General features: G+C 37.2%; 2 protein-coding genes across 2 annotated transcripts in view; one reads left to right on the top strand and one right to left on the bottom strand.

Moving 5' to 3' along the window:
- The window catches only part of ACAD11 (acyl-CoA dehydrogenase family member 11), a 119,665-nt gene that overhangs the window by 66,817 nt on the left and 28,400 nt on the right, over window positions 1–24,448 (top strand). Inside the window, exons 10-13 of the mRNA XM_040232753.1 lie at window positions 4,613–4,690; window positions 5,367–5,505; window positions 7,514–7,621; window positions 12,440–12,538. Of these exons, the coding sequence (XP_040088687.1) occupies window positions 4,613–4,690; window positions 5,367–5,505; window positions 7,514–7,621; window positions 12,440–12,538 (424 nt within the window). The remainder of the gene's footprint in view (window positions 1–4,612; window positions 4,691–5,366; window positions 5,506–7,513; window positions 7,622–12,439; window positions 12,539–24,448) is intronic.
- ACKR4 (atypical chemokine receptor 4) lies at window positions 13,709–17,884 on the bottom strand. Its single transcript, XM_040232756.1, has 2 exons — window positions 17,642–17,884; window positions 13,709–15,249 (listed from the first exon to the last, which is right to left on the bottom strand). Exon 2 carries the CDS (start codon window positions 15,238–15,240, stop codon window positions 14,188–14,190), a length of 1,053 nt encoding a protein of 350 aa, XP_040088690.1. The 5' UTR covers window positions 15,241–15,249; window positions 17,642–17,884; the 3' UTR covers window positions 13,709–14,187.

The raw sequence follows: 24,448 nt of genomic DNA, 5'->3' as shown, positions 1-24,448 counted from the left end.
TGAACAGTACTAATCCCTATTTCTGAACACACTCATTTGAAATGATGCTTGGAGAAAAGTAATTAGCTTTTTTGAAATAGAAGGAGAGAAAGCCTATAAAATTCTGTCCACTATTTTTATAACTATATTTATAAAAACTAGAACAATCATATCTAGAAAATAAGATTATACCATTTAATACACTAACATCTTAATATTATATATCTTTAGTAGTAAGACTCCTGATGATTTTTTCTTAATGCTTTATATGTCTTCCCAACTTATAACAGGAAAAAAATAAGGTTCAATTTATGCTCTTCTAATGACCTTTTAAATTTCTTTGGATATCATAAAGTAAGAACATGAGAACCCATTATCCATTAAAATGTTAAAAGGTGATTCTTCCTGGAGGGGAGGGAGAGGGAATTGGTGGTAATCAAAAGTTATGAACTTCCAGTTATAAGATAACTAGGAATGCAATACACAGCATGATAAATACAACTTACAGTTATGTGTGAAAGAAAGAATTTTTTCTATTTCTTTAATTTTATATCTATATGAGATGTGTATATTCACTAAACATTGTGATAATCATTTCATGATGTATGTTAGTCAAGTTATTATGCTGTATACCTTAAATATATACAGTGCTATTCAGTTCAGTTCAGTTCAGTCGCTCAGTCGTGTCCAACTCTCTGCGACCCCATATATCTCAATAAAACTGGAAGGAAAAAGGAAATGAAATAAAGGCAATTCTTCTTATTTAAAATGAATAAGGAGTCTTAAAATAGCATGTAGAACAGAAACTAGCAACATGACATACTTGAGAACACGCTTTTAATAGAATGGTAACATTAGTCATATTTTTTACTGAATCTAATAATATATTAGGGAAGAATTCTTGCTTCTTTTTTTCTAACAGACTTAAGTTTAAAGTGAAAAATGTATTATATTGCAAAATTACTTATAGGCTCAGATTTAAGACTATGAACTAACCATACTCCAAAGCAGTGTGTCTGTCAGTGAATGAGAAAGTTAAATATTAAAGGTGATATCTGGAGAGAATTGATCAGGCACCAAGCATATTTTCTGTTTTCCTTTTCCATTAATAAACTATTTTTCATACTTTAAGAATTAAAGAAAGATTCTTTGTGATAAATTATTTTATTTTAATTCTGACTTCTACCATACCACATATTGTTGTGTTGTTCAGTTGCTAAATTTTATCTGACTCTTTGCAACATATAGATTTTGCAAAATTCCAAATCATACTTCCCTCATAGCTCAGTTGGTAAAGAATCTGTCTGCAGTGAAGGAGACCCCAGTTCAATTTCTGGGTCGGGAACATCCCCTGGAGAAGGGATAGGCTACCCACTCCGGTATTCTTGGGCTTCCCTTGTTGCTCAGCTGGTAAAGAATCTGCCCGCAATGTGGGAGACCTGAGTTCGATCCCTGGGTTGGGAGGATCTCCTGAAGAAGGGAAAGGCTCCAGTATTCTGGCCTGGAGAATTCCATGGATTATACAGGCCATGGGGTCACAAAGAGTCAGACACGACTGAGCAACTTCCACTTTCACTTTTCACTATTAAATAATACAAATTTTAAATAATTATATAAATGGCATAAAGAAAACTGAGCACCGAAGAATTGATGCTTTTGAACTGTGGTGTTGGAGAAAACAAGTGAGAGTCCCTTGGACTGCAAGGAGATCCAACCAGTCCATCCTAAAGGAAATCAGTTCTGAATATTCATTGGAAGGACTGATGCTGAAGCTGAAGCTCCAGTACTTTGGCCACCTGTTGCGAAGAACTGACTCATCAGAAAAGACCCTGATGGAGGGCTTCCCTGGTGGCTCAACTGGTAAAGAATCTGCCTGCAATGCAAGAGACCTGTGTTCGATCCCCGGATTGGGAAGATCCCCTGCAGAAGTGAATGGCTACCCACTCCAGGATTCTGGCCTGGAGAATTCCATGGACCTCAGTCCATGGTATCACAAAGAGTGGACATGACGAGCAACTTTCACTTTCATTTGATGCTGGGAAAGACTGAAGTCAGGAGAAGAAGGGGACAACAGAGAATGAGATGGTTGGATGGTATCACGGACTTTATGGACCTGAGATTGAGCAAACTCTAGGAGTTGGTGATGGACAGGGAAGCCTGATGTCCTGCAGTCCATGGGGTCACAAAGAGTCAGACATGACTGAGTGACTGAACTGAACTGACAAATGGCATAGTGTAATTTCTCACAACTATAGAGTCAAACAGAGGTAGTCACAGATGGGAATTTGTACATGTATTACATAACACATTTCTTATCAAACACAATTGCATTACTATTTCCATGGCAACATGAGGGATGGAAATGTTAATAATTAACAACCATAAACAGGAAGTCTTCCAACTAAACTTACTTCCTGACAGAAATGACAAGTACTGTTCATTGTGGTGCCTGTGAAAGAGCCATCCTTTGTCTTCTTGAAGTTTTAGACTAGCCATGCTTCAATAAAAGAAATATTTTAGCATATTTACTTATATGACTGTAATTTGGTGAAACAATTTTAGAAAACAATTTTGTAATACAGAGTTTTGACCAACGTTCATAGCCTTATTTCAGTAATTCTATTACCCTATATGTAGAAAATAAGTACAGAGTTGTTTTAAGAGCAAACTATTGGAAAACGTCCTTATAGTCCAGTATTTTAGTTCACAGATGAGAGATTACTGTTATTGTTTTTATGTAGCTAGTTGTTAAATTTCAACTTACCCTTGTATTTATCACTTTATTTATTTACTATTCCTTCTTACAACCCAGATGTTCCTTCTTGGATCAAAATCCTTTAATGAGAATCTGCTAGTAAATGCTTATTTTTCTTTGTTTTTTCCCCACATCTGAAAAGGGAAGCAATGATTCTCTCTGTATCCATCATATCTTAACCACTCATATTTTCCTTCCATTGAATTCCTGTGCTTCATTGAAGAAAGGAGTAATTTCTTCAGATCCTTCTTTCAATTTATTATTATTTGAATGTAACTAGCCCATCATTCAACCTTGCATAGAGGGGTGTATCTCATTATTTGGATTGTGTCAGAATTGCCTAGAGAGCTAGTTAAGATTACAAAAATAGGAATACACAAGTAGACTCATCGAGAAATGATACAGCCTGCACCCTTGTGTTTTATCAAGTGATTCTGATGCCCACCAAAGTTTGAGAATCAGTGCCATTGTGTTTTTAAATTTAATTACTGTGATTTTTCTTTGCCTCAGGTTGTATTCAGTCTTTTTCAGGTTTGTCTGCCCAAGTTTGATAGTCCTTTGTCAGCCTCTTAATTCCTTCTTTTATTCTTGGAATCTATTGGACACAAATACTTTTTATTCTGTATTTAAGCATTATTCTATCTGTGGCCTTTGGGGGTATGATTCTATTTTGTTGAACTTTTGTATTTGCTAATTCTTGCTAATGGTGGCTTGTTACCTTGAGTGTTTAGTTTTTTTCATTCTGGAATCATGTTCTTTGGAATGGAATTTTATCTGCAGGGATTAGTCAAGACTTTTTTAAAAAAGAACTTTTCCTCCAGAGTGAATTTGCTTTTGCTTCTGCAGTACTTTTAGGCACTGCCACCAGGAACACTGTAAACTTAATTTTTGACTTGAAACTTTAGGGCCACATAGGGCTGTGAATTCAGATCTCAAACTTGATTGAAGACAGGCTTCAGGTTAGGAATGTTTCTTTTTCCTGTTCCATCCTGTGAATGGTCTTATTCAGCTTTTTGTTTTTATTTTCTACTTTTTCCACTTAGGTTTTGCAGATCAGGCATCCTGGCTTTGATGCAGGGACGTGGTGGTCTCTGATCCTCCTCTTGCCCTGTTTCTGACATTTGGTTTTGCCTGCCTATGTGGCCCATTGGAAACTAGGATCTAGGCTAATATAAATCAGCCTACACCCTCCAGAACAAACTTGGTTCCAGTGCTCACTCACACCTAAAGTCAGACATTTTTATTCCTAACCTCTGAGGAGTTTCCTTATTTTCCTTTCAGCACAGCTATGTAGTATTACATGTATTTTTAAAATTATTTTAAATATTTTACCCAGCGTTTTTAGCTGTATTACCCTGGGAGAGGATTCTATGACCATCCAGTATGCCATCTTACTGAAAATGGAACACTCGAATCTTGGTGTAGGATTTTGAAAGTTAATTCTCTAATACCAAGGCAGCATAATTTTGTGAGGAATGAAATATTGTATTATTTATTATAACTATATATTACATACATTATATTATTATATATTACACACATAATTATATGTCTTAGCCTGGCCCTTAGTTTCCAATGGGCCACATAGGCAGGAGTCAGGAAGCAAAAACAAATGTCACAAATAGGGCAAGAGGAGGGATCAGAGATCACTGCTTCCCTCTACCGAAGCTAGATGCCTGATATGCAAAAAAAAAAAAAACCCACCTGTAAAATTTTTTATAATTCTGTGTCTGATTTTAGAAAGAAATTTTACTGATTCAATAGCAGCTGAAAGAGCTTTTCACTTAAATATGTTTATTTACTTTGGATATTAGCAGCTTATGGCATTACTTTTATTAACTCTAACTAATGAACTTTTTTATCCTTTTATACTTTTAGGAGGTAATTGAGTTCTATGTTCAAAATGAAAATTCAGTGGACAAGTGGAAAAAACCTTTAGTAATTGATAAACTCAAGGTAAGAAAAATAAGAGAACCTTAAAACTGGACAATTTATATGCAGATTTTTTTTTGAGAACTTTAGTTTGTTGTCACTTCTCTTGTTATATATGTAGAGGATAATTATATCAATTATAACTTTTGTTATATATGCAGAGATAGTTATTCAAGTATACTTTTTAAAAAGAAATTTAAAAATAGAATCTGTAATATACAAATTAGTTTACATAGTGTGTTGTGTGTGATATGTAATGAAGACAGCTTCTTATAGCTATTCAAATTAAAAATACAATCAACACTCTCACTTGAGACTGAAGTTGAGGCAGAGTATTTGTCCCACATAGGCTTAATCCAAATTTCATGTTTTCAAATAGTAACAAATGTTAGAAATTGAAGTGCACAAAATAGTGTATTTGGCATAATTATACTCAAATGGAAGAGATTTTATAATAGCTATGATTCAATAAGAAGCACTCAAGTAACTAAATTTAGTTTTTCAACCAAATATAAGGAAGCTTTGTGGAAAAGTCTTTTATTTAACCATTGAAAAAATGTTGAATTAATGACTGCACATGTAGGATATGATGAAATAATTTCATAAGTTTGAAAGGCATAAATGCCAATATCTTTTAAAAGTAAACTATTTTAGGTTGTGATAAATTATGGTCACTCTGGCATATTCATCATCTTGACAGGAAATGGCCAAAGCAGAAGGCCTCTGGAACTTGTTTTTGCCAGCTGTAAGCGGTCTCACCCAGGTGGACTATGCCTTGATTGCTGAAGAAACAGGAAAATGCTTTTTTGCTCCAGATATCTTTAACTGCCAAGCACCAGGTTACAACATTATTTTAAAGCATAACTTTTCTCAGATATTTTAAGCAGTGTTTAAAATTTCTCTATTTTTTTTTTAATTTATTTTTTATTTTACTTTACAATTCTGTATTGGTTTTGCCATACATTGACATGAATCTACCACGGGTGTACATGCGTTCCCAATTTTAACAAAGAAATTTTTCTACACAAAGTCATTGATTTATAAATTTGTAATTTTACTTTTTAGTTATTTTCATTTAAATGTTAAAAAATGGATCTAATGTTCTCATTGTATTATTCTTTTATTAAACATCATTACATTGAGTATTAGTGAATAAAAGTTACCATCAAAGGGATTGGCATTATAAAGTTTCCCGTTTTCTGACTCGGTATTAAATATATCTATGGTTAGTTAGAATCAATAGAGTTTTTAAATCTTTTGGTTAGCCTCACTGTCTCTCCATTTACTTGCTCATTCTTTATCAGTTGCCTACTATATGCTAAGCACCATTTTAGGAACTCAGGATAGATCATGAAATAAAATACACAAAGTTTTCTGCCCTCATGGAGCTGACATTCTAATAAAAAACAAAAAAAAACACCAGATAAATAAGTAATTTTACAGTAAGTTTGAAGATGAAAAGTTCTTTGGAAGAAAAAAACCCAGTAAGGTAGGGAAGTGCTGGAATGCTGAGAGATGGGGAATATGTATTACAATTTATTATTAAGATGAAAGGCACAGAATAGGCCTTATTGAAAACCTAACATTCGGTAAAGACTTAAAGAGGGTGAGAGAGTCAGCCATGCTTAGATCTGGGGGGAGAGTTTTCATAGCATAGAGAACATAAAATACAAAGGCCTTAAAGCTTGAATGTGATTGGTGTATTTTAGGAATAACCAAGGAGGTTATTGTGGTAGGGAAAGAAAAGTAGAAGATATCAGAGGGAAAGGGTCTTATATGTTGGGACTTAACAGGCAGATGACAACTTATACTTTAATGAAATGGACATTTGAGCAGAGGAGTGACAAGTTGCTTCTTAGTTTTTAAAGGATCCCTTTGGCTTCCATGTTGAGAATTAACAAAAGAAGGATATATGCAGGGAGTCTTGTTGTGATGGTCCTGAGCAATGGATGATAGGGATATATTCAGGGAAGTAGCAGTGAAAAGAATGAGAAGCGAAAGATTCTAACTGTATTTTGAAGGCAGAGCTAAGAGGATTTCCTGGTTGGTTTTGGGGTATTAATGGAAGAATCAAGGATGCCTTCAAGGACTTTCAGTTCAGTTCAGTTCAGTTCAGTCGCTCAGATGTGTCCAACTCTTTGTGACCCCATGAATTACAGCAGGCCAGGCCTCCCTATCCACCACCAACTCCCAGAGTTCACTCAAACTCATGTCCATCGAGTTGGTGATGCCATCCAGCCATCTCATCCTTGGTTGTCCCCTTCTCCTCCTGCCCCCAATCCCTCCCAGCATCAGAGTCTTTTCCAATGAGTCAACTCTTCGCATGAGGTGGCCAAAGTACTGGAGTTCCAGCTTTAGCATCATTCCTTCCAAAGAACACCCAGGACTGATCTCCTTTAGAATGGACTGGTTGGATCTCCTTGCAGTCCAAGGGACTCTCAAGAGTCTTCTCCAACACCACAGTTCAAAAGCATCAATTCTTCGGCGCTCAGCCTTCTTCACAGTCCAACTCTCACATCCATACATGACCACAGGAAAAACCATAGCCTTGACTAGATGGACCTGAGTCTGAGTGGACTCTGGGAGTTGGTGATGGACAGGGAGGCCTGGCATGCTGTGATTCATGGGGTCGCAAAGAATCAGACACAACTGAGCGACTGAACTGAACTGATTATGTTTAGTCTATGGCCATGCCACCCTGAACATACCTGATCTCATCTATTATGTTTCAAAACATTTTTGTTAGTAAATATTAAAAAGATTCATGTCTCTTATCGATATAAAGTTTGGATTTCATATTAGCACATTTTTAAATGCAAAATAAATGCTTTTCTTTATTATATGTAGACACAGGGAACATGGAGGTGCTCTACCTATATGGAAGTGAGAAACAGAAGCAGCAGTGGCTAGAGCCTCTTCTTCAAGGGAGTATTACCTCCTGCTTCTGTATGACAGGTAAGAGCAAATCAGTCACATTCTCCCATTGTGCACTCTTGAGGTTATTATGGAGGAACTAAAGAAATGTGGAATGTGGCTTTGTGTTTAGGCAGATTTTCCTGTGACCAGAAATATGAATGTGTTTGTTGTGAGCCCAGTTTTAATATTTTGGCATTTTTAAATGTGCAGAATAAAAATCATCCTCCACTTTGGGAGGATACCAGATGTTTTCTGGTAGACTGCTTTAGCAGCAGAGTACCAGATCACCTGACCTGCCTCTTGAGAAATCTGTATGCAGGTCAGGAAGCAACAATTAGAACTGGACATGGAACAACAGAATGGTTCCAAACAGGAAAAGGAGTACGTCAAGGCTGTATATTGTCAGCCTGCTTATTTAACTTATATGCAGAGTACATCATGAGAAACACTGGGCTGGAAGAAACACAAGCTGGAATCAAGATTGCTGGGAGAAATATGAATAACCTCAGATATGCAGATGACACCACCCTTAAGGCAGAAAGTGAAGAGGAACTGAAAACCCTCTTGATGAAAGTGAAAGAGGAGAGTGAAAAAGTTGGCTTAAAGCTCAGCATTCAGAAAACTAAGATCCTGGCATCTGGTTCCATCACTTCATGGGAAATAGATGGGGAAACAGTGGAAACAGTGTCAGACTATTTTGGGGGGCTCCAAAATCACTGCAGATGGTGACTGCAGCCATGAAATTAAAAGACACTTACTCCTTGGAAGGAAAGTTATGACCAACCTAGACAGCATATTCAAAAGCAGAGACATTACTTTGCCGACTAAGGTCCATCTAGTCAAGGCTATGGTTTTTCCAGTAGTCATGTATGGATGTGAGAGTTGGACTGTGAAGAAGGCTGAGCACCAAAGAATTAATGCTTTTGAACTGTGGTGTTGGAGAAGACTCTTGAGAGTCCCTTGGACTGCAAGGAGATCCAACCAGTCCATTCTGAAGGAGATCAGCCCTGGGATTTCTTTGGAGGGAATGATGCTAAAGCTGGAACTCCAGTACTTTGGCCACCGCATGCGAAGAGTTGACTCATTGGAAAAGACTGATGCTGGGAGGGATTGGGGGCAGGAGGAGAAGGGGATGACAGAGGATGAAATGGCTGGATGGCATCACTGACTCGATGGATGTGAATCTGAGTGAACTCCGGGAGTTGGTGATGGACAGGGAGGCCTGGCGTGTTGCAATTCATGGGGTCGCAAAGAGTCAGACACAACTGTGTGACTGAACTGAACTGAACTGAAACGAAACCTAGTTTCATAATCTTTTGACTTACATTTAAAATTGCCTTCTAAGGACATTTACCTTAGAATATGAAACATTCATCTTTGTGATAATTTTATACTGACAGTTAAAAAGTACTCCACGCTGCCATAAATTGAAAAAAAATAGAACTTTTACCCATGTTGGTCATATAGCTCAAATTATAAATTATAATCATGTGGGCTGATGAAAGTAGGAGCATGTTAATAAAAGTGGGTCTTGGTATATTTGTACATAGGAAACAGTTATTAAGAACTCTTAGTCAAAGAACAAAGTCATTGTTTTATAATTGAGTTAGAATTAAACTAAGTTTCATCTGGCCATAAATTTATCAGAATTTATTATCCTTCTGTAACACTGAATGCATTTAGAATAGTAAAACTGGGACCTCCCTGGTGGTACAGTGGATAAGAATCCATCTGCCAGTGCAGGGGACATGGTGTGATCCCTGATCCAGGAAGATTCCACATGCTGCAGAGCAACTAGACTCGTGCATCCCAACTACTGAAGCTCATGTACCTAGAGCCTGTGGTCTACAACAGGAGAAGCCACCACAATGAGAAGCTTGTGCACTGCAACTGGAGAGCAGCCCACGTTCTCCACAACCAGAGAAAGCCAGTGCACAAAAACAAAGACCCAGCACAACCATAAATATAAATTAAAAAAAAAAAAAAAAAAAACAAGTAGACAGCTCCTTTTCTAAAGAAAGAGTGTCTCTAGTTTTAGAAAGGGAACACATAAACTATTTGAAGGATACTGCTCAGAAGAGCAGCATATTAACAAATGCAGATTACTATGATTTAGAACTAGCCTGTTAAGTTCTAAAATGCAATGCTGTAAAGCAGTCTTGTAAAGCTGTCCTATGGAAGGCTTTCTGAAGACAGGAAATCTAGAGCCGGTTTTATAGAATGCAAAATAGATCAATGACAGCACTACTGATAGAATTTGAAAGGCACAGTTAGAAGTTGTTTAAGATACTACAGAAATAGTGTCAGAGATGTAGAAAACAAGCTATGCTTACCAAGGGAGCAAGTGGCAGAGAGGGATAAATTGAGAGATTGGGACTGACATATACACATACACACACACACACATATAATAGATAACTTGTATATAGCCTACTGTATAGCACAGGGAGCTAATGACCTGTATGGGAAAAGACTCTAAAAAAAAAAGAGTGGATATTATGATTCACTTTTCTGTACAGCAGAAACTAACACAACATTGTAAATCAAATATACTCCCCAAAAAATTAATTTGAAAGAAAGTTGGTTAGTATACTAAACCTACGGTGATCAAGACCATCCCCAAGAAAAAGAAATGCAAAAAGGCAAAATAGTTGTCTGAGGAGGCCTTACAAATAGCTGTGAAAAGAAGAGAAGTAGAAGGCAACGGAGAATAGGAAAGATAGACCCATTTGAATGCAGAGTGTCAAAGAATAGCAAGGAAAGATAAGAAAACCTTCTTCAGTGATCAATGCAAAGAAATAGAGGAAAACAATAGAACAGGAAAGACTAGAGATCTCTTCAAGAACATTAGAGATACCAAGGAAACATTTCATGCAAAGATGGGCTCGATAAAGGACAGAAATGGTATGGATCTAACAGAAGCAGAAGATATTAAGAAGAGGTGGCAAGACTACACAGAAAAACTATACAAAAAAGATCTTCACGACCGAGATAATCACAATGGTGTGATCACTCACCTAGAGCCAGACATTCTGGAATGCAAAGTCAGGTGGGTCTTAGGAAGCATCACTACGAACAAAGCTAGTGGAGGTGATGGAATTCCATTTGAGCTATTTCAAACACTAAAAGATGATGCTGTGAAAATGCTGCACTCAATATGGCAGCAAATTTGGAAAACTCAGCAGTGGCCACAGGACTGGAAATGATCAGTTTTCATTCCAATCCCAAAGAAAGACAATGCCAAAGAAAGCTCAAACTACCACACAGTTGCACTCATCTTACACACTAGCAAAGTGATGCTCAAAATTCTCCAAGCCAAGCTTCAACAGTACATGACCCATGAAATTCCCAATGTTCAAGCTGGATTTAGAAAAGACAGAGGAACCAGAGATCAAATTGCCAACATCTGTTAGATCATCAAAAAAGAGAGAGAGTTCCAGAAAAACATCTACTTCTGCTTTATTGACTATGCTAAAGCCTTTGACTGTGTGGATCACAACAAACTATGAAAAATTCTTCAAGAGATGGGAATACCCAACCACCTGACCTGCCTCTTGAGAAATCTGTATGCAGGTCAGGAAGCAACAGTTAGAACTGGACATGGAACAACAGACTGGTCCAAATCGGGAAAGGAGTACATCAAGGCTGTATATTGTCACCCTGCTTATTAAACTTATATGCAGAGTACATTAAAAAAAAAAAATGTCAGGCTGGATGAAGCACAAGCTGGAATCAAGACTGCCAGGAGAAATATCAATAACCTCAGATATGCAGATGACACCACCCTTATGGCAGAAAGGGAAGAAGAACTGAAGAGTCTCTCTATGAAAGTGAAAAATTTGGCTTAAAACTCAACTTTCAGAAAACTAAGATCATAGCATCTGGTCCCATCATTTCGAGGCAAATAGATGGGGAAATAATGGAAACAGTGACAGACTTTATTTTCTTGGTCTTCAAAATCAATGCAGATGGTGACTGCAGCCATGAAATTAAAAGATGCCTGCTCATTAGAAGAAAAATTATGACCAACCTAGACAATATTCAAAAGCAGAGACATTACTTTGCCAACAAAGGTCCATCTAGTCAAGGCCATGTTTTTTCCAGTGGTCATGTGTGGATGTGAGAGTTGGACTATAAAGAAAGCTGAGCACCAAAGAATTGATGCTTTTGAACTGTGGTGTTGAAGAAGACTCTTTGAGGGTCCCTTGGACTGCAAGGAGATCCAACCAGTCCATCCTAAAGGAAATCAGTCCTGAATATTCATTGGAAGGACTGATACTTTGGCCATCTGATGCAAACTCTGATGCTGGGAAAGATTGAAGGCACGAGGAGAAGGGGATGACAGAGGATGAGATGGTTGGATGGGATTACTGACTCAATGGACATGAGTTTGTGTAAGCTCTGGGAGTTGGTGATGGACAGGGAAGCTTGGCATGCTGCAGTCCATGGGGTTGCAAAGAGTTGGACACAACTGAGTGACTGAACTGAACTGAACTGATGCTGGGGAAATCTGACTTGCAAATATGTAGTACAGATTTCCATTGTGGGAAGTAAACAATGATATTTTCAATGTATGTTTGATGATTAGGGAGAGGATTAAGTGAGTCGTAACCCAAGTCACATGTCACTGAGTAAGCCAAAAACACACAATTTCGATAGCTGATCTGAGTTGTTCTAAATATTTCATTCATTTTCTTAGTGCACATTTATTGAATACCTACTATGTGTAATGGTAGGAAGATGAAAAAGACAAAGATGCCTCTGTCATCAAAGAGTTCACTTTGAACTTTCTTTAAGTATCTTTTATAAACCAGTGGTATCTGCCTGCCTGTAAATTCAGCCTTTGCTTATTTGTAGAGCCCGATGTAGCTTCAAGTGATGCCACAAATATTGAATGTAGCATCCAGCGAGATGGAGACAGCTATATCATTAATGGCAGGAAATGGTGGAGCAGTGGTGAGTATTCATAATGATGCTTCATGCCAGATGCTGTGCTAGAATAATAAGATACATAGTTATTCATTTCATGACCACAGTTCTTTAAATTCTACCTTTGAAAGCATTTTCAAATTTAGAAATAGTTGATAATAGGAAGAAAGCTGAGCACTGAAGAATTGATGCTTTTGAACTGTGGTGTTGGAGAAGACTCTTGAGATTCCCTTGGACTGCAAGGAGATCCAGGCAGTCCATTCTAAAGCAGATCAGTCCTAGGTGTTCACTGGAAGGACTGATGCTAAAGTTGAAACTCAAATACTTTGGCCACCTCATGTGAAGAGTTGACTCATTGGAAAAGACTCTGATGCTGGGAGGGATTGGGGGCAGGAGGAGAAGGGGACGACAGAGGATGAGATGGCAGGACGGCATCACCGACTCGATGGACATGAATTTGAGTGAACTTCAGGAGTTGGTGATGGAAAGGCAGGCCTGGCATGTTGTGATTCATGGGGTCGCAAGGAGTCGAACACGACTGAGTGACTGAACTGAACTGAACTGAACTGATAAAAGGAAAGTAATCTTAAAATAATGTCTTGATTAGGCAATGTTTATTTTAAGAAGAGAAAACATCTATTTTTTGTACAGTTGGTGAGGTAAAAATTTATGTTAGTGCATACCATGTTTAGCCTTTGTCATTTCTACCAAAATTAAATTTTAGTAGGGGCATATTACCTGTACTATAATAATTTATACATAATTTTTGAAGAGATAAGCAATACATGTTATTAAAATTTATTTGTGGTACATATTTTCATTGCTTAACAATACAAGTGTTTAAGTGAAAAATAAGAGTCTTTACATATAGGAAAATATTTAGTCAACCCTCAGTAATAGAATTACATAAGTGGATAAATCCTTTAGGCAATTATAAAAATTAAAACCTGTGCTTGTCTGAGGATTGCTTCTAGAGTATACATGATAAGTCTAATAGGATAACCAGCTTGTTACTAAAGAAAGTTGACATAAAAGTAAATTATATGTTAAGAAACTTACTAGTAATACATTAAAATGGCCATAAAAGCTTTTTTTTTTTTTTTTGCTCGTTTTTATTCTTTCTGGAGTTTTATGAAATCACTTACACATTAGAAACAAAGAAAAAGACAGCCAGAAAGCTTATTTTTTTATTTCTGATTGCTAATTTTTACTCTTTCTGAAGTTTTATGAAATCACTTACACATTAGGAACAAGAAAAAGAAAAAGTCATTAAATGTTGCTGCATGATTATTCAAGTATTAAAATTATGCAGGAAAATTGTTATATTAAAATTTAGATAAAATAACTGTAAATGACCCTTAAATTAAACCTCTTTAATAATCTGTTTTAGATGACCTAACTTGTAGTGTTTTTCTTATGTATGACTGTTAATACTATTTTCTTATATTGTTAGCTTTAATTTCTATGTTTTATGAATTTATTATTTTGTTTCCTCTTTTTCTTGGCTTCTACCCCACTCCCCTTTCCCGCCCCAACCTCTTCTTTGCTACATGTTGCCACTACAGTGTTTGAAATTTGAATTTCTGAAAAATGCAGATGTTTGATGCAGATGCAAATGTTCTCAGCGGGAGGCATCATTCATGTGTATTGAAGCAAGAGACAGTTGGGTCCTATATTTAAATGCTGAAAGTACTGGTTGGCTCTGTAGCATCTTCAGATTCGAAAGGAATCTCCACCACATTTTGTCTTTGTCTTCTCCAGGATCCATATTTCTTAGCAACTTTCATGATGTAGTTTTTAAAAGAGGTTCCCATGAAAACATACAGGACTGGGTTGAGGCAGCTGTGGAAGAGTGCAATACTCTCTGTGATTTGGATGGCAACATCCATGCGTTTGCTCATGTCACAGTCAGTGATCAGGGAGTAGATGATGTCTATGGCTTGGCAGAACTTGACAATGTTATAAGGTAATTGAGTGACGATGAAAACTATGACCACTGTGAGCAGAACTTTGAGGGGCTGAGATTTTTTAATGTTAGGCATCTTGATGAGTGTCTTTGCCGTGATGAAGTAGCACACTGCCATGATAAGAAAGGGTATTACAAATCCACTGCAGATTTCCAGGATTTGAATTGATGCTTTCATTGATGTTCCTAGGTGGTATGGAAAGATGGGAATGCACCTAGCTTTATGATTTACTGTATAAAAAACCAACTGAGGGATACTCAACAAGATGGCAGCCACCCAGACACAGAAACAGATGATCCAGCATGGTTTTCCCACTCCTGATTGACTGGGAGCTTTAGTTACTGCCCAGTATCTGTCTGTGCTGATACAAGCCAGAAACTGCATTCCAGACACAAAATTGACTGTGTACAAGGCTGAAGTGACTTTGCACATGATTTTCCCTAAAACCCACCCATGAACTGCATTCACTGCCCAAAAAGGCAAAGTGAATAGAAGGAATAAATCTGCCACTGCCAAATTCAAGATGTACACATCTGTTTTGGTTCTCTGCTTTTTGTAATAGGCATAAATTGCCACTACAGTGGAATTGCCTGCAAGTCCAATGATGAAAGCTATTGTGAAGAAGGCAGGTAGGAAAACTTTTGCAAATTTTCTGACCTCTTCTTTTATACAGATCACTTCATACTGACTATAGTCATGAGTGTCATTCATTTCATTTTCCTCATAATAGTAATCTGTTGACTGGTTGTATTCCAAAGCCATGGTTCCAATCTAAATGGCAAAAAGAATACAGTATATTTATTTTAATATTGCTTAAATAGAAACACTTCTGCTCTAGCATATGTTTTATGCTTTTATTAGAGAATAGTTTGTTGCCATAACATATGTGAGCCTGAGTCTGCCACTCTTTGAAACTCTTTAATGGAAGTCACATTGGAGTATATCCTCAAGAGTAGTTTTTCATTGCTTGTTTTTACAAGTCTGTACAGGAAATGGGATTTACAGAGGGAAGATAAAAAATAATACCCTGGGAAATGTTCTTAATCATTAAGCCCTAAAACTTTTAGATACACAACTTTGTGATTCTTATGCAGTATATCAACAATAAATTAAAATAAATTATTTAAAATAAATATTTTACTTATATTTATTCATGAATTTATTTTAAATTAAGTTAAATTATCTCAGAATTGTACTTAGTTTTAGTTGTTGGCTTTTATAAAACGAAGTCTCCTCTAGTTAGCTTCCCTCCAAAACTTGCCACTGCATGCTGATTGTAAACTACTATTTGATAGAACTGTTGTTCCACTAGTCACCTAAGCCTTAAGCCTGCACCATCCTTGATTCCTCTCTTATCGTCATCCCTTCACCCAAGATTTTCAGTCTGCCCCTAAATTCTGATTTTACCTTCCAAATAGGTCTCAAATCTGTCTCTTCCTTTTCACATAATTCAGCCACATTATTACCTGGCCTATTACAATGTCTTCCCAACTGGTATCCTACTGTTGTCATTCCTTCTTACCACTTCTTGTCAAAAACATGTTTCTTACTGCCATCAGTGTGCTCTGTCTCTAAAATGTCAGTCTTAATCACTCTCCTGCTTAGCTCCTCACCTAAAAGACACATCTCTCTGAAAGATACAATCTAAGTTCTTTACCGTGATACCCAAGGCTCCCTAATGTAGTCCTACCCATGGTTCCTGTACCCCCTCTACTGTACACCTTACACTGCAGACGATGATAGTACTGATTTGCCAGTGGTTTGGGGGCACACACCATGCGCCGTAGTATGCATCTACATCATTACTCATTCTGCTCTTTTATCTGATATGCTATTTCCTTCCCGTCCCTTGAAAGGCCATTTCCTATTCAGTTAACTCAAATTTCACTTTTCTAGAAGACTTTCCCAATCCAATAACTGTATCTATGTATCAGTTGTGTCTACATATCAAAGAACTGACCTGGTCCTGTGGAGTTTCCCAGACTATCTTTTCCCTCTATGGTCTAAGTTCCCTAAGACTGTGACCTATTGGATTTCTGTTTGTAATTAATAACTGAAGAGAGTGCCTGTTACACTCTAGGTTGCCAGCAAATATTTCTCAACTACAACGTTTACTAGTAAGTATAAAGCTGTTACTCTAGGAATGGAAAGATGATATTCCAGGAATCTCGTGTCTCATCATTAAGTTATTCTACTATGTTGTCAATTAATACCCTGTAGTATTAAGATAAGCTTGCACAAAATTCACATTTTAAAATATATATAATAATAACTTTTAGTGTTTTTATTAGTGCTAAGCTTTGTTATGCTTTTTCCTTAGCCCTTCTGTCTTCCTTGGATTATTTTTTGTCCTTGGAAGAATCTCAAATGTTCTTATAGAATCATTAATGAAGATATTATTTTCAAAACAGTACACCAGCTTATGCTACATTTTCAAAAGAATATTCTTATACTTGCTAACCTTTTGTAAATGAGTAAAGCAAAATGAAGAAGGCTACATAGAGGAAAAATACCACATAGAACTGCTTTCATTTTATAAAAACCAGGTGCTCACAATTTAAAATGACTGTTTTATCCTTATAGTTATTTGAAAAGTTTCAATCTAGAAGACCACTCTAGTGTTCATTTTCTTATATGTTAATTATTAACACAATATGAACTTTGTTCTTTCCTTCCCTTTTATCACAGAAATCTTGAACCTGGTGATAAGGTATAATATGGCCAAACAGTAAAAGATATTAAGGAAAGATATTTTAAAAGAATTAATCATACTAAAAATATGAGTAAATAAAAAATAGGACTGGAAATTATTTGCAGAAGTGATCCTTCTGGCAGATAAATAGAAACACATTTAAATGCCTTTATAATTATTACAAGAATTTTAAAAGTTGGTGTTTATAAAACAAATAGCAAGAAAAAAAATGGTATAGCAAAACCTGTTATTAACAAAGCTTTATAGGCAAGTGATGGTATTAAAATAATATTTTCTTCTAGCTATATTCATATTTTTAAGGTTGAAGGGTATAACTTTTCAAATAGCTCTTTTTTGCACATGTAAACTTTTATGCCTCGACTCCCTCTGCATAGGTAAATATACAAAATCTTTGGGCTTTAAAAAAAAGTCATATCCAACTCTGAATGAAAAAGAAAGGAAAAAACCAACCTGTTTCAGTAGGCAGACAGGAGCAATCTTGAATGCAGAGAGTAAAATCAAATGACACTCTCTAACTCAGACTACTTTTGTTTTCGTTTTTACACCCCGCCTTTGTCTTACATCCAGGAGGGCTTTCCGGAAATGTAATCTTGTGAGCACTTGATCTTCTATTTATATATAACCGTCCTGTGAAGTCATATCCAAGTTCTTAAGTATCCTTGGTTATAAACTTGAAGGAATTCAATCTTGTTTCAAAAGCTACAGACCTTTCCAAGTTTCCACTTAACTGAAGGGAATGGGAACATGTCTGCAGCTGAGGTACTGACTGCCAAACCAAGAGAATTCACCAGAGCACCTCAAGGCAGCTAATAAGTACTTGTAGGTAGTATCTAGACAAATACTGTCTAAAATTATTTTATCTAGGAAAGAAAACAAAAATGATTGTAACTAAGACAATTATCTTTTTGAAGACTAAATTATCAAAAATAAATTATGAGTAATTAGTAGAATTTAAATTTTTATACCAGATCATTTTATATTTTATTAATACTTAAACTGTGAGACTCTCCTTGGTTTCACTGAACTCCTCCTCTGTCCTTGACCCCAGAGTATGCCTTTCCCCATGACTTTAAATTCTTGTGCCTTCTTGTAATCTTCAATGACCAGCCACAAACTTCATATCCTTCTGCCTGGGAAGCCTATCTCAACTGTCTCCCCCTCCCCCCATTTCCAAACAAATGAAAGTTAGAGAAAGAAATGCATGCAGATTTAACACTAGTAGGCTGTTTGACCTGGACTCTCCTCACATTTGCATAACAATTCCCTTATTTACTTTCTCAGAGGAGACTAGGCTTAGAAGTTATTTCAGACCCATTCCTTTTTTTCTCTAAGCAGTTGATCTAATATTCCTGTTGATTCCCAGAAAAGAAGCTCTAGGTCACTGAGGTCTCCACCTTTGGACAGTGTGTGTCTGTGGGTACAGCCAGGTTCTCCTCCTTGTTGTCTACCAGTCTTTGAGGAAGAGTTATTTGCATGAAGCTAAACCATCTCACCAGAAAAAAACTACCTAGATTTGCAGTGTTTGCCATTCTTCATGGTGTAAATACTCCCACCATGGCCAGTTTCAGCTACCAATGTGAATTCACTGAGGGCAACTTTGCTAAGAGATGAGTATTTTCAGCCTTTCTTAGGAGGCTCTAGCACAATTCTTCAAAGGAGGCATCTCTTCTCCTTACCATAGCTGATCATTACTCTGATCTCTTATGAAGGATACTGCTCTTAATATTATCCCTGCCCTCTCTAGGGGCTTCCCAGGTGGCTCTGTTGTAACCACGCATTCCGGGAAACAAACTCACTCAGAAGGACAATGCAGATAGTGGGGTGCAGTTTATTATACCGGTGGGCCCAAGGCAGAGTCTCCTCTTAGCCAAGGACCCCTACCAGCATTTGTGAAAATCTTTTATACCCCATGTGTACATATCTGAACCCACCACCCCAAATTCCTTGAGACTTACATAAACCAAGAAGATACAATCCCCAAAACCCCAGCATTCACGTGCTGTGTGCTCATGTGCTCAAACAGTCAAACAATTAGCCAATAATCAATAAACCTGAGGTTACACACCCCAATAGATACAGAAAAATTTATGGCCTGTCTGGAGGAAGGGGTGATTAGTGTATGTTTTCTCTTCGGTGATGAGTCACCTAGATATGATTTTCAAGGTTCCCCTGTCTGGAGGGGTCTTATCCTTCTGTTGTGTTTTCATAGGCATTAAACACAGAGTTCAGAGTCCATTGGAAAGGTGGCCGAGCATGACCAGCATGAACAGGCCTAAGATGGAGTCCAGGCCCCATGAATTCCTTCTTCAGCCCAGTGGTAAAGAATCAGCCTCCAAATGCAGGAGATGCAGGAAGCACAGGTTCGAACCCTGAGCAGGGAAGATCCCCTGGGGTAGGAAATGGCAGCCCACTCCAGAACTGTTGTCTAGGAAATCCCATGAGCAGAGGAGCCCAAGTCCAGGGAGTCACAAAGAGTCAGACGCAACTGAGCATATATGCACGCCCTTTCTAGACTCTCTGGTCTTTCGCTTTCTCTTACCTCTTATTCTTTTTTTTTTCTTATGTATTTTGGGGCCAGGAGGAAGCAAACAAGCAACTTCCACTAAATTCTTAGAATGATCTACAAGTTCCCACAAGGTCTGCCTCCATCCCTCATTACCTCTCTGACTTATTTCCTTTTACTCACCCCTTTGCTTGCTTATTCTGCCGCACCAGCCTCCATGCTGTTTTGAAATGTACCAGGCACATTCCTTTTTAGGGCTTTTGTACTGGCTCCTCTATCTGCCCGGAATGTGCTTTCTTTTAATATCCACAAGGTTCACTCCCTCACGTCTTTCAAGTCTTTGTCCAATCGCCACCTCCTCATTGAGGCAGCCTCTGACTATTCTATTTAAAGTACTGTCACAAAACAAATGAACAAACATTGAACAAAACAAAAACAGTTATAGATACAAACAAAAAACAGATGTTTGCCAGATGGGAAGAGGAAGATGGGGGAAAGAAATAGGTGAGGGAGATTAAGAGATGATAAACTCTTAAGAAGGAATTATAAACTTCCAGTTGCAAAATAAATGAATCATGGGGATGAAATGTACAGTGTAAGGTGTATAGTCAATAAGTAATTTTTGTATGGTGACATATCATAACTAGATTTATCATAGTGGTCACTTTAAAATGTATAGAAATATCCAATCACTATGTCATATAATGGGAACTAATATAAAGTCATAGGTCAATTGTACTTTGAAAACAAACAACCATTTAAAAAAAAGAGATCAGATATGTGGTTATCACAGGCAGGTGGGGGTGTGTGTGCATGCTCAGTCACATGCAACTCTTTAATATCCATACTACACATTGAATTAATGTTTTATATGATTGGGGGGGTGGGCGTTGACCGTGCTGCATGGCTTATGGGATCTTGGTTCCCTCACCATGGGTCAAACCCATGACTGCTACACTGGAAGTGTGGAGTCTTAACCACTGGACCACCAGAGAAGTCCTGTATATGAGTTTTTTACTTAGCATTTTTGCTTAAGTGTTATGCCAAACTCCCTATAAATGACATTTTTATGTTATGCCAAACTCCCTATAAATGACATTTTTAGTAGCTAAATAATATTTTGTTGTGTGGATTATCATAATTTGCCTTACTGTTCAACTATTATAAGATTTTTCTAGTGTTTTGCTATTTCAAATAATGTTATAGAGAGCATCTTTGTAGATGTAGTAGGCAATTGTACTTAATCTTAATCTTACTGAGGGATTTTGAAGATGGGACTAACCATGTCTAACTATCACTTTTCTTGTTACACGAAAGATAGCATTCCATAGAATAATGTTAGAGTTCTTTCAAATCATTGCTTAGAATGTTTTCTTGTTTTTTTAAGAAGGGTTCCATTATATGGACACATCCATATAATTGTCTTCTGTTGATGGATATTGATTTATGCCCAATTCTTTGCTCTCTCAGTTCATTCATGTGTGCTAAGTCACTTCAGTCATGTCTGACTCTTTGTGACCCTATGAACTGTAGCCCACTAGGCTCTTCTGTCCATGGGACTCTCCAGGCAAGAATATTGGAGTGGGCAGCCATGCTCTTCTCCAGGGGATCTTCGCGACCCAGGGGTTGAACCTCCATCTCTTATATCTCCTGCATTGGCAGGTGGGTTCTTTACCACTAGCAACGTCTAGGAAGTTCAGGAGCAGCTATATCTGTAGGATAAATCTCAGAATTTGAATAGGTGGATTAAAGACTAAGTGAATCTGTAATTTTGATGGATGTTGCCAAATTGTACTTCATAGGGATGGTATTACTTTGTACTCTCACCAATAATGTATGAAAGTATCTATTTCCCTAGAACATTGCCAGTTGAATGTCTTGTTCCACTACCGTTTTGCTGTCTTAAAAAACTTGTAATTCAGTACCAGTTCAGCACCATTCCCCTTCCCTTGCCAGCTGTATGTGAGATATTTTTCCTAAATTGTTGAGGTTTTTTTTTGTTTGTTTGTTTGCTCTAGTCTTGTTTCTTTGTTGGTATTGTTTAGTTGCTAAATCATGTCCGACTATTTGTGGCCCCATGAACCATAGTCCACCAGACTCCTCTGTCCATGGAGTGGGTTGCCATTTTCTCCTCCAGGTGATCTTCATGACCCAGGGATCAAACTTGTGTCTTCTGCATTGGCAGGAAGATTCTTTACTGCTGAGCCACCAGTTCACTTCAATTCAGTCGCTCAGTCGTGTCTGACTCTGCAACCCCATGAATCGCAGCACGCCAGGCCTTCCTGTCCATCACCATCTCCCGGAGTTCACTCAGACTCACATCCATCGAATCAGTGATGCCATCCAGCCATCTCATCCTCTGTTGTCCCCTTCTCCTCCTGCCCCCAATCCCTCCCAGCATCAGAGTCTTTTCCAATGAGTCAACTCTTTGCATGAGGTGGCCAAAGTACTGGAGTTTCAGCTTTAGCATCATTCCTTCCAAAGAAATCCCAGGGATGATCTCCTTCAGAATGGACTGGCTGGATCTCCTTTCAGTCCAAGGGACTCTCAAGAGTCTTCTCCAACACCACAGTTCAAAAGCATCAATTCTTCAGCGCTCAGCCTTCTTCACAGTCCAACTCTCGCATCCATACATGACCACTGGACTAGACTGACCTTTGTTGGCCACCAGGGAAGCCCAATTTTGTTTCTTACTATACAGTAGTTTAATACAGATCAGCCAATCAGTCTTTCTCTTTTAATTTAATTTATTTTTTTCTTTTTGGCCACACACAAGGATTGAACCTGGGCCATTGGCAGTGAGATCATAGATTCCTAGCCACTGAAGCACAAGAGAATTCCTACGTTTATTATTTTTGAGGTTTAAAATTTCTTTTCCATTCAGAAATTTCATAGATACCAAATTGTTTTTTCTTCTAGTTTTTTTATGTCTTGATTATTTAATGTTTTAAAAATTTCAATTCTGATCTATTTGGACCTGATTTTGATTCAACTATATTTTGCAGCAGTGACAGCATGTAACATTTATAGAATACGTTTTAGATGTAAACCTTCCTAGAGGAAGAATAAGTAAAGTTCAAAGGTTGTTTCCCCTATTAACAATAGCACATATAATCCAAGGGAACACATGAGATTTTCTTTTTTTTCCTCAATGAAGTGAAAGTTTCTCATTCGTGTCTGACTCTTTGTGACCCCATGGACTATACAGTCCATGGAATTCTCCAGGCTAGAATACTGGAGTGGGTAGCCTTTCCCTTCTCCAAGGGATCTTCCCAACCAAGGGATTGAACCCAGGTCTCCCACATTGCAGGCAGAATCTTTACCAGCTAAGCCACAAGGGAAGCCCACTTTTTTTCCCCTTAACTGTCTGATAAACATTTTTTTTTTAACAAGCAGAAATTTCATTGTAAAATGTTACTTAACACATAATTGGTTTTATTTTTATTTTTATTTTTTTTAATTTTTAATTTATTTTTTATTTTACTTTACAATTCTGTATTGGTTTTGCCATACATTGAGATGAATCCACCACAGGTGTAATCTGCCTGCAATGTGGGAGACCCTGAAGAAGGAAATGGCTACCCACTCCAGTATTCTTCCCTGGAGAATTCCATGGACAGAGGAACCTGGTGGGCTATGATCCACCGGTACACAAAGAGTCAGACATGACTTAGTGACTCACTCTTTCACTTTTCATTAGTATTAATGGTAAGACCAAATGAAGTTTATATATTTCACATCAGGAGTTCGATATTGGTAGAAATAACCTTGATGCTTTGTAAATGACTAATTGTACTTCATATTATATTATTGTTTATATCATTTTCCTTATGGTTGCAGACCATATCCATACTCAACAGTTATGTTTTTCTCTACCTGTCATATTTCCTTGTGGTATAGAATGATTTTGTTTGATAGTCATGTGGTTGTAAGAATGTGTGAAATTAAAACTCATCAGCAAATATCAAGAAAATGTCCCTTTCAGCCTAACTTAATCCTGGCACTTGAACAGTCTTGAAATACCACACAGTCTGGATTAAAACCAAAATTATTTTATCTGTGCCATCTGTTTTCACTCATGAAGGCCTGTGACACAGCAGATAAATATTTAAATGCTTTCTGATCTATTCAGATTTCCTTTAATATATTTAATTTGTGACATTTGGTATCCTGTCCATTAATTAAAATAACATGAGAACAAAAACTCTTTAGAAGAAGGACATTTCAGCAGCTGTACCTGCCAAATTATGCTTGTAGCTAAGATGAGATGATATATTTGTGAGAGGGTTTTCCCATTTTCTGAAACATCAAGGTTAAATCAAAATATTTCAAAATTTACAGCTTATGTATTCATCCTTACTTCCTCTATTCAATGACCCCAAAAAGGAGAGCCAGTTTAGAAGTTTCACTTTTTTAGAATCCGAATTGTTTTCCATATTAGATTAGGCAAAGCAGAATTGAAGAACTCTTTTCCTAGTTTCTTGAGTTTCATCAAAATTTACCTAATATCTGAAACATGTTGAGTACTTAAAGTTGTGGCAACAATTTTTCATGACAAAAAGAGCAGGACAAGAAATCCTATTGGGAAATATTAGAGAAAAAAATATGGAATTAGAAAAGGAGTGCTTTCAGTTAGGGTTTAAGGGAATTATAGAGAAGACTTTACTTTTGAAGGATTAACATCCATGAATCCTTAAAAGATGTACCCAAAGTGGTTTTGATTACCAGGATAAAGTGGACAAAGAAAAGATCTC

This window comes from Oryx dammah, unplaced genomic scaffold (genome assembly GCF_014754425.2).
Source record: "Oryx dammah isolate SB20612 unplaced genomic scaffold, SCBI_Odam_1.1 HiC_scaffold_2, whole genome shotgun sequence".
Taxonomy (NCBI): Eukaryota; Metazoa; Chordata; class Mammalia; order Artiodactyla; family Bovidae; genus Oryx; species Oryx dammah.
This window is presented reverse-complemented; position numbering and strand designations above follow the sequence as displayed.

Coding starts and splice junctions, on each gene's coding strand:
- ACKR4 (XM_040232756.1), bottom strand. CDS start 15,240: ATGGCTTTGGAATACAACCAGTCAACAGATTACTATTATGAGGAAAAT.